General features: G+C 32.4%; 1 protein-coding gene across 2 annotated transcripts; it reads left to right on the top strand.

Moving 5' to 3' along the window:
• The first annotated feature begins 5,079 nt into the window (after nucleotides 1-5,079).
• On the top strand, nucleotides 5,080-10,325 carry LOC135218501 (uncharacterized). Of its 2 annotated transcripts, none has more exons than XM_064254856.1 (3): nucleotides 5,080-5,238; nucleotides 7,952-8,015; nucleotides 8,983-10,325. In XM_064254856.1, exon 3 carries the CDS (start codon nucleotides 9,347-9,349, stop codon nucleotides 10,229-10,231), a length of 885 nt encoding a protein of 294 aa, XP_064110926.1. In that variant the 5' UTR covers nucleotides 5,080-5,238; nucleotides 7,952-8,015; nucleotides 8,983-9,346; the 3' UTR covers nucleotides 10,232-10,325. The 2 variants fall into 2 exon arrangements, with proteins under 2 accessions (XP_064110926.1, XP_064110925.1); XM_064254855.1 differs by having other exon boundaries at nucleotides 8,980-10,325.
• The last annotated feature ends 1,423 nt before the right edge of the window (nucleotides 10,326-11,748 follow it).

The raw sequence follows: 11,748 nt of genomic DNA, 5'->3' as shown, positions 1-11,748 counted from the left end.
AATGGTAAATATTTAGCGTATTTTTATTGGGGGTGGGGTGAATGCCAGTTACTCTTAGAGAGAGAGAGAGGACGGAGAGAGGACGAGTAGAGACTGAGGAGAATAGCGAGACGATTCGAGAGAGAGAGAGAGAGAGAGAGAGAGAGAGAGAGAGAGAGAGAGAGAGAGAGAGAGAGAGAGGAACACGATCTCTCGTATAACTTTTGACAATTGATAATGAATATCTGAATTGAAAATCATGGAGAAATATTAAAATTATTATACGTCACACGGCACATAAATATAAGAAAATAGACAGTAATGAAAGCTTAAGGGAGACACTTTACATTTCCATTTTTCATAAAATAATTATATAAACTTTTATAGGCAATAAATCTTGCAGACGTTGCGCAACATATCATGCAAGCTCTGCCTTGATTAATGTTCGGATTTCCTCTCTCACGAATTATCTGAAATTTATTTTGGAGTTTTAATACTCAAATCGGCGTATTTCTTCTGTTTTGTCACTTGAAAAAGTATGATTTGTAATAGAAATACATTTTCACACATACATTCCTGAAATGCAGATAAAGACCGATCATCCTGACCCTCGTCTACAGGAATGTTTAAAAATTACTCCGAAAAAGGAAATTTAAATCCGTTGTAATTACGAGAAAAAAATATATATATCTGTGTGTATATATAATATATATATATATATATATATATATATATATATATATATATATATATATATATATATATATAATATATATATATATATATATATATATATATATATATATATATATATATATATATATATAATATAGATGCAAAGCAATACAAAATATAACTAGTTTTACATTGCATGAATATGGATTTTTTTCCAAAAATTTTTTATTATATTTTAAGCAGCATGAATTTACATTTTCTCCGTTTTTCATATCCTTAGAAGACACAAAGGAACGTGGAAATTATGAAAAAAATGTTTGAAATACTTTCAACGAAGGATCCCGACTATACAAATGTTAAAAAGGACCCTTGAAGTTAAAGAAAAAGTTGCATGGAATATTGCCAACGTAAAAGTTACAGAGCAGGAAATACTTATACCCAGCCTCAAGGGAGTTTCATTGCACCCAGTAAGATGATAATGCTTATATATCCTTATTTCTGCATCCAACAGGAATAAAAATATGGTTGTCAATGAGTTTAGGAGAAGTTCACAAGTACTCTAGCTGTATTTTCCCCACTGAGTAAACACCCGTTCAACCCGAACCTTTCTGCACTGGGACCTACTGCCTGTAAGGCCCTAGGGACATCCTAGGGTAGCAAGTTTCATCGTGGTACAGTTCTCATTCAATGGACAAATCTATTATGCATGGATGATTTTGGACTTGGGTGAAAGAGAGCCTTCTGTCATTTAGGTAAATTTCATAGCCAAAAGGGTTTAGAACTCTCTAGTCTGCATTGCTCTACCTTAGACTTCGGTCTGTTAGAAGCTTAAATAGAACATTTTGAGTGTGGTAGTGACCACTGCTGTAAATCTTTTTTCAGTATCTGCTACCGAGGGAAACAGGTTATTGTTGAATAAAATTAAGTATGTGTTTTGGTCTGAAATGAATTTTATAATTTTGAGTGTTTGAGAAAAATAATGCACTCCATAAGATGCACAGATCAAAGAACCGCAACACCAATTCACAGTTTTTATAATTGGTTGGTTTTGCGACAACGGGAAACCGTCTACTCGCTCTAGAGAGCAGAGACGTGACGACAAAAGTTTTGAAGTTTTATTCATGCTTCTGAGAAAGGTCAAGTTGTTACCTTCACGCTCCAAGTTCTTCACCATGCTTGTTATTTTGTATACCGTCAGTCTGAATGCTTTTCAGAATTCAAAACTAATGCTTCCTATTTTACGATTCATGTAAGATCTGCGCTGGAGTTCGGGGGTCCTGTTATCGCATTTCCAGTGCAATTCAGTTCTGTGTTGAAAATGTTGAAGGGCAGCAAGGAGTATCATTGACCGACTTGATGTTTTGACATTTTTATTTGTCGAATTTGTTATATTATTGTCCATGTCAGACTTGTAACTCCTGCAAAATTCGACAGTTCTTCGGCGTGTTTTAAAATACGTTTGCCTGTAATAAGAGATACTCATATATGTGTGAATTTCAGTTATGAACAATAAAATTTTCCACTGTCGTCAGGTTTTGAAATATTAATAGACATGGTTACCTCCAAAGAGGAACTCATCATTAAGGGAAATGCTAATCAATGGAAGATGATGAATTAAACAAAAACCAGTTGAAATTCTATACGAAGTCCAAAATATGACGATTTTTTTTAAACCTTCAGTAGGAATTCAGTCACTGGAATGTTCCTGAGCAATATTCTATTAGAAACATAATTTTTTTTTTTTTTTTTTTTTTTTTACCATATATCACTTAATGGTCCACTGGGTGATCGTGTAAAAATAATGAAGTGAATGAAGAAACAACAATAAAGTTAGGAAATCACTGCATTGGGAGATCTGAAGCCGGATTATAGGATCAATAACATTCAATTAAAAGGGTCTAAGCCTTCAAGTCTAAAACTTTGTCCTTGACGCTGAATAAACTACTAAATAACATCCCAGAACAAGAAGTAATTTTTTAAGTCGTATTTCATTATTGGTGGTTTTACCAGGCCAGAATGGGTAACAATAACTGTGGTAATAATCTTGCGAGTGCTGTTTCTATTTGTGATATGGCGTTCAGGCATAGTTGAAGACGGTGTTTTATCATAGACATCTGAACTTGTCGCCTGCGACAGTTTTGTTCCAGACATCTTCGTTACATCAAAGGTCATGAAAAAGGTACGTCATGCATAGATCATAGGCAAACATGGTGTATTATTGGCATACATACGACCTTGCGGCTGGAATTTTATGGAAAGAATTGTTGAATTGTATAAACAGCAACCCGCGCATTGCTATGAAACTAAATGTGTTGGCTACTTGCTGTCCGTTAAAAGCATATGACTTGTTTAATCGTCCTGTAAAAGTGATTATAATTATGATGACAGGCTTTTGGTGAGAAGATTTTGAGATAGCAATGATTTTGTACTTTACATGTTATGTTATATTCTGAATATTTATCAAAAGTACTAACTGTTGCAAGTGTGGTTACCGTTTACTAAATCTGGAGTACTGAACTGCTTTAGTTTTGGGGCTACTCAAGTACAATTAAAAACATTTAATTGTCAATTATAATAGACGTATATGAGAGCTAAAAATCATTTTAAATTTTCATGCATACTGGTCTTATATAATGGCGACATTAGTATTCTGTTCATGAGAGGTTAAACTCTGAATGCTCTTTTAGATTTGCAATAGTTGTTACCGATGTCTGTATGAGTGAATTATGGGTACAGAAGAGACCTGGATCCTGGGCAGCTCGATAACCACAAAACTTTCATATCGCACATTTAACTCTTATCTACATCATGCATTATCATAATTAGAAGCTCTTGAATACTGGCGCACTTATTGAAAGGAGTGGCCGTGGTAGTAGTTACTATCAGACCGACAATGACTTCCGGACAAACTAGATTTCGGTTCGAATATTGTCAGCCAAGCAGATATCCGAAGTTGCTCAATTTTCCCTGCTGGAGATTCCCGCATACGTATCAGCTCTCAGAGTTACTCCTACTAGCAATAGTAAAATTCCAACTTCAAAACTACTATCGATTAATAGATTTACTGTCCGGTTAAGACAAATTCACTCTATGGCTTTAAAGTGTTTTTTTTTTTTTTTTTTTTTTTTTTTTTTTTTTTACAGATTGTAGTACAATGTATCCATGCCCCACCCCCCACACACAACATAACATTATATATAGTATATAATATATATATGTGTGAGTGTGCGCGCTTGTTTGTGTGTGACATAGATAACCTTATTCTACAATTTTTAAAAGAAAAATATTTTAAGCAAGTGAATGAATTTATATATCCATCTATATAAAAATATTACATTTATATATATTTCTATATAAAACACTATACCTATATATGATATATATATATGTATATATAGATATATATATATATATATATCATATATATATATATATATATTATTTATATATATTTATGTATGTGTGTATGTAACCCAGTATAATAGTAATTAAAACATTGATAATGATATTAGGTATGTGCAACACGAATGAGTTTCATCATGAAAATATATCTCTTTGTATCTTGGGAAGTTGTCTCAAAGAATGTTTATTTTCATCCACTGAAATTGTTATTTCTAATGAATGTCTAATCATCTCACATATTTCATGGTTTCTACTTCGTATTTGTCAGTGCGTAGAAAGCTGTAAAGGAATATATTCCAACCATAACCGGATTTCACGGTGACGACTTCCAGCGCCCCAGTGGCGTGGTCGGTATGGTGTTGGCGTACCACCTCGGTGGTCGCGAGTTCGATTCTCGGACATTTTGCGGGGAAGACAAAACATGAGAAATGATGAGACAACCGATACACGTGTTTCTCTGAATCCGGTAAAAAAAAAAAAAATTCTGATACCGCTTCTCCAGAGACGAAGTGATAAATTCATGGATTAGAATAATCCGAGATATGTAAACATTCACTTTTTTTATTAATAATATTGAGAAAACGAATATGCTTAAAAGGATCTACCACTCTGTGAAAGAGTCAGATCTAAACAAAGTAAAACTAAACAGATTAGTCGTGGACTTCCAAGTAAGCATTAAATGAGGCTTGCTTTGGCAAAAGCTTCAGATCTAAAAAAAATAAAAAAAAATAAATAAAAAAAAATAAACAAATAGGGGCGTACATTTCCAAGCAAGCATTACATGAAACTTGCTTTGGAAGCCACATTAAGTCAAACCGTCTTATTAACCACTCAAATAAATAAAAACTATAAAGGCTAGATAAATTTATAAAGGCTGAAATCTTCTGTCTAGTGAATGAAGCAAGAACTAATGTAGTAAAGAGAGTGGCTTGAACGAAGACGCTTCAAAGGAAAAGGAAATCCGGTGAAAATTTATCTTGCCTAACGCTGCCGTGGGATCGGCGCTGGTAACCTTTTCAGTCTTTGAGAGCTAGGGATTCAGCTAGGAGCACCATCATCAGTGCAAAGGGATAACAAGGAATAAATAGACGAGGAATCGACACGAACATGAAGAAGACCCGTCTTTTAACGCTGCATTTACTTCTCACTGTAGTTCTTTTAGCTCAGTTGACGTCAGGAGAGGTACGTTCGATATATTCTCCGTTGCTCTCAGCGAAAGTTTGTGATTAATGAGCAGCTGTTGTCCTGAGTTGTCCACCTATAGGAATTTTTAACTGTGGAATATCATTGATTATTATGTGAAATTTCATCGCTAGAGAAGGAAGGTGTGTCTGTGTGTGTGGTTGTGTTATGGGAATAGTAAGTAAAGTCTACGGCCGATGTCCTTCAGATTGTGAGTTCAAATTTATTAAATTTTTCTAAGTAGAATGGTCTTTTTTTCAATGTCTGTTGCTTTGTAATTATCACCGCTCTTTACCCTGGCTTCTCCCACCACAAGTCCACCACCAATATTATATCTCTCTCTCTCTCTCTCTCTCTCTCTCTCTCTCTCTCTCTCTCTCTCAACTTCTAAAAGATATTTCAAAAATATATTATCACTCAATCTCTCAAAACAAATATAATAAATTAAGTATCTCTATAAATAGGCCAATCAGAACTCTCTATAAGTAGTAATGGGACTCCAGTTTAAATGTAAAAAAAAGAAAAAAGGTATCTAGCAACGATATTTTGTTGTATGGAAATTTGAATATATAATATATATATATATATATATATATCTATATATATATATATATATATATATATTATATATATATATATATATATATGGAATAATTATCACATCGAACCGTGATCCATTTATATATCAATTCAAGCTACAAATGTCCTTTATATCTAAATTCACTTTACCTCCCAAATGATATATTTTCATATATGTACCGAAGGGGAATTTTTTAATTGATAATAATTTCGTCCCCCCATGGGATCGAACCACCGTCCAAGTGGACGGGGACGAAATCAGGACAGTCAGTGACGCGTTCACTGGGGGACGAAATTGTATTATCAATAAAATTAAAAATTCCCCTTCGGTACAATATATGGAAAATATATGATTTGGGAGGTAAAAGTGAATTTAGATATTAAAGGACATTTGTAGCTTGAATTGATATATATATATATATATATATATATATATATATATATATATATATATATATATATATATATATATATATACATATATATATATATATATATAATATATATATATATATATATATGTATATATATATATATATATATATATATAAATATATATATATTATTTCGTTTATATATATATTATATATATATATATATAATAGTATATATATATATATATGTATATATATATATTTATAAATATATTTATAATATATTTACAATATATTATATATATATATATATTTATAATATAGCTATATATAATAGATAATATATATATAGATATACATATGCTATATTTATATATATTAATATATAGATATATTATAATCTTATATGCATATATAACATATATATATATATATATAATATATATACATATATATATATATGATATATGATTTTATAATGATATTACATACCATATATATATATATATATATATATATTATATATTATATATATATACTCATATATATTATATATATATATATATATATATATAATATATACATACATATATATATAGTATATATCATATATATATATATATCATATATATATATATATATATATATATATATATACTATATATCATATATATATAATAATTTATTAAAGTATATATATTATATATATATATATATATATATATATACTATACTATATATATATATATATTATATATAGATATATATATATATTATATCATATATATTATATATATATATATATATATATATATATATAATATATATATACACACATATATATTATATATACTATAATTATATATATATATATATATATATATATATTATATAATATATTATATATATATAATACTTTATGGCTGAAGCGGAATGGTGCCGCGAATACGTGTATATGACGAATATTATAATTCTATCAGCATTCGAGCATTCAAACGACACGTGAATTTTGATTTGAGGAAAAAAAAAATGAAAGTTACCGCAAATTGTAAGTTTTTCCTGTTGTAAACAATCTGTTGTGAACAATGAGCATGCCCTTATGGGAGCGAAAGATACAATTTAAAGTAGAGTTTGTGATTTTTTCCACGATAATTCTAAACTTATATATGAAAGAAAACTCACCGTCGATAACATTGTCTTTGCTTGCCACCTCGGTGGCCGCGAGTTCGATTCTCGGGCATTCCATTGAGGGGTTAGAGATGCGTATTTCTAGTGATAAAAGTTCGCTCTCAACGTGGTTCGGAAGTCACGTAAAGCTGTTGGTCCCGTTGCTGAATAACCACTGGTTCCATGCAACGTCAAAACACCATACAAACAAACAAAACAACTGAGACTGCTCAGACTAAAATTTCCGGTCATAACGTTGGAAGTGTTTGGTGGTAATTTTGTAGCAATATGATGAAAATGTGTGATGGTTACTTTTCAGTAAATCACGACAGTTTCAATGCCCTAGGCCCGGTGGGTCACTTGCCTAAGGGACAATTTCAAAGATTAATCTTTTTCTTCCTACTCTTGTTTTCCTTGAGGCCTGATTTATCATGGCCTATATTTGTGGCATCCTTGGGAGCTTTCTGTTGTTTTCTTTTCACTTCCCTGTTCTTCTTTCCCTCTTATGTGGTGTATTGCGCTTTAGGAGTTAAAAGTCACTTACCCTAGTTAGTGGCCCACATTTACAAATAGCTTTTCTCGATTTCTTACAGGTGAGAGAGAAAGCCCACCAAAAGAGCTGCAGTAGCGGCAGTCGGGGAGAATCTTGTGGTACAGGTAGGTAGAGCACCATTATATGGGAGTACTTTATTTCAACCAATTATGATAGTTGGATTATAATGAATTTAATTGTTTTTCTTGTACTTGGATTATAATGAATTTAATTGTTTTTCTTGTACTTGTATTTGAATTATACTGACTCGGAAATTCTCTGTAGAATTCTATCTTAGGAATGGTTACTTTTGAATAGAAAAGCGTTTATTCAGATATATTGAACATTTTTGGCAACTGATTCTTTAAGCTAAATGACGGCTCAGCAAGTTATTAGTTTTGCTAATGATAAAATGCATGCTTACTGTACAAATATAAAGTTTCTCTCTCTCTCTCTCTCTCTTCTCTCTCTCTCTCTCTCTCTCTCTCTCTCACTGGTAAATTTAACAGCAGAGATTACACCTGTCCATTTGAACTAATTTCTCTCTCCTACTTTGCTGATCAAACAATTCGATTATTCAGATCAGTTCAGTACTAAATAATGCCTGATTTTCATGGTGGCTGATGTCATCCGACATTAAACTTGGAAATTCTCTGTAGAATTTTATCTTAGAAATGGTTTACTTTTGAATAGAAAAGCGTTTATTCAGATATATTGGAAATTTTTGACAACTGATTCTTTAAGCTAAATGACGGCTCTGCAAGTTATTAGTTTTGCTAATGCTAAAATGCATGCTTGCTGTACAAATATAAAGTCTCTCTCTCTCTCTCTCTCTCTCTCTCTCTCTCTCTCTCTCTCTCTCTCTCTCTCTCTCTCTCTCTCTCTCTCTCTCTCTCTCTCTCTGGTAAATTTGACAGCAGAGGTTTCACCTGTCCATTTGAACTAATTTCTCTCTCTTACTTGTTGATCAAGTAATTCAATTATTCAGGTCAGTTTCAGTACTAAATAATGCCTGATTTACATGGTGGCTGATGTCATCCGACATTAAACTTATTGCTTTTTTCCTTAAGTGCCATTTTTCATTTTCAGAAGAAAGGAAAACCAGATACGAGAAGGAGAGCCAAAAGAAATATATGGATGATGATATGATGATGATGAGGATGATGATGAATCAAGTGATGAAGAGGACGATTACAACGGCGACGATGACACCGAAATTGATGAGCTGTCGGTAGCAGACGGAGATGGCGTCGACACTCGAGGTTCTACGAAGAAAACGGAGGCGCAAGAAAAGCGGACTAAGGATAGTACTAGAGCCGATGGAAAGAGTTCGGAGGGAAAGAAGAACAGGGAAGCGAAAGGAAAGCATCAGAAAGCTCCCAAGGATGCCACAAATACAGGCCATGACAAATCAGCCTCCAAGGAAAACAAGAATAGGAATGACAAAAGCCGGCATATGAAAGGCGACAAAGCAAAGACGACGGGTGACAGTGAGACAAAAAAGGGCGAAAGGAAAGAAGGGATTGGCAAGAAGGGATATGATCCAAAGAATCCCTCTATGAAATCAGGGGAGACATCAAGAACGGAGCGAGATGTAGGCAACAAAGGTAAGAGCGGGGAACGGGCTGACATAGGAAAACCGAAGAAAAAAGGAGGAAAATATACAGGAAATGATGAAGGTTCTCCTGAAACAGTAGCTGAAGCTGATGAGAACGTAGATGGCTCAACTGATGATGCCAGCTTAAGAGAAGACCGTGCTGGAAAACGGAAGTATGCCTGTAATCTACGAAAGGAATCAAAACTATCCGGATCCAGTGAAACTGACGTAGAAGGAAACCCCGTAGAATGTACAGGGGAAGCCGATGAAGTTGTCAATGCAGATGAAAGTAGAAATAGTATTCCTGAGGCATCCGATGCTACAGAGACAACTGACAAAAGAGACCAAGATACAAATAATGACATTCACGGAGCGGGCTCTGACAGTGATGACTATGCCGGCAGTGAAATGAGTTCCTCAGAGTCTACCACAGCAACCCCCGGAAGCTATGAGCCACCCCCTTTCCCGCAAGTGACACCAGAATTTGATTCTTCAACTGGGAAAAGTGACGTGAATGAAGACGCAACTGACACAGAGAGCTTGGAAAGCCACTTATCAGCTGGTAGAAAAGTGGAGGTTGATATCACCGATGAACAAAACGAAGAAGTCATTCATGATAGTAACATGGATAACCTGGAAGACTCTAAGAATCTGCTCAATATAATGAAAACTCAGCGGAGGCCGAGGGAAATATACAAGAAGCCGATGATTCGGAAAATGAAGAAACGGAACCAGAGCTTTTAGTTCAGGAAAATCCAGATACACTGGATACAGAAGATGCTTTTGGATTAGACCATGGGAAAAAGTAAGTAATATTCGTGAGTGATATATATATATATATATAATATATATATATAGTATATATATATATATATATATATATATATATATATATATATATATATATATATATATATATATATATATAAACAGTGCTTTCAAAATGTAAACTACAATTATTTACGTTAATGAGTTACTTATATACTGATAATTGCATTTCTTGTTTCCATGAAACAAGAAATGAAGTTCTGAAATTGTATATTATGAGATATGAAAGGTTTCAGTAAATATGATTATGATTACTGTGACTTGATTTATAAATTTCTTAGAAAATCTGCATTATAAGTTGAATTTCTGTAGTAATGTTTGGGCATTTTGACAAATATAAAAATATAGATTCATCGCAGTGTGAAAGGACCATAAATGAATCTAGCTGTGAACACGATACAGAGGCAAATAAGAAGGGCTACAGTAAAAGTAGTTTTTCAAGAATTGCTATTCTTATTTTATCATTGAAAGGTTCAAGGGAATATGACGGAGTTCATTTGGATATGTATGACGAATTCTTATTTTTGTTATTATGTGAACTGTAAATAACTAAATTTTCAAACAACTGTACCTAATTAAATATTTAGAAATGAAGATTTTAACTTCCTAATTCTAAATACAACCAGAAAAATAATGTTATATTAAAACAATTTGTATATATATGTATATATATAAATGTGTGTGTGTGCATGTGTGTCTGTGTGCATATATATATATATACACACACACACACACACACACACACACACACATATATATATATATATATAATATATATATATATATATATATATAATATATATATATATATATAATATATATATATATATATATATATATTTAACATATATGTGTATGTGTATTGGTTTCAGGAAATGAATTTTATGTTTATACTTTTTATTCTTTTTATCATTATAATTTAACATGATATCACTTATTTTAGAAAGGCCGACAAAAGACTATTAGCCTACTGGAGTAGTATCCTCATATATGAGAAAGATAGAAAAGATGAAAATATCACCACCAACAATTTTAATGTTTATCAACGGTAAAGTTTATTTACAGCCTCTCTTCAACTTTAGAGCATCCCCAACCATAGACTTTAGAAAATGAAAGACTTCTGTTCCTGGGCGTGTTACATTGTTGCAGCTCAATATATTATGAACCCTAACCATTAAAAGAATAAGTAGCCCGAAGTGACTCCGAAGTCAAGGGCACTAACAGTGATCAGTGAATTCTCTGTTCAATTTGAAAGATGGCCATTCGAAGCCATCTAGTAACATTAGGAATGTTTTAGTGCAATGGATAATGCCACCATGTGGTAGAAGGTACTAAAATTATTGTGTTTTTCTTTCCAGTGAATAGTGGAATATAGGCTTCTTAGTACTGGACTTTTGAAATCTGAGAATTCTGCAGCAAGAGTTACATTATAG

The sequence above is a fragment of the Macrobrachium nipponense genome, chromosome 9 (genome assembly GCF_015104395.2).
Source record: "Macrobrachium nipponense isolate FS-2020 chromosome 9, ASM1510439v2, whole genome shotgun sequence".
Lineage (NCBI taxonomy): Eukaryota > Metazoa > Arthropoda > Malacostraca > Decapoda > Palaemonidae > Macrobrachium > Macrobrachium nipponense.
Note: the sequence above shows the minus strand (reverse complement) of the source record. Positions and strands in the feature narration are given on the sequence as shown.

What these genes read in the sequence shown, in the direction of transcription:
- LOC135218501 (XM_064254856.1), top strand. Translation starts at nt 9,347, where the DNA reads ATGAAAGGCGACAAAGCAAAGACGACGGGTGACAGTGAGACAAAAAAG.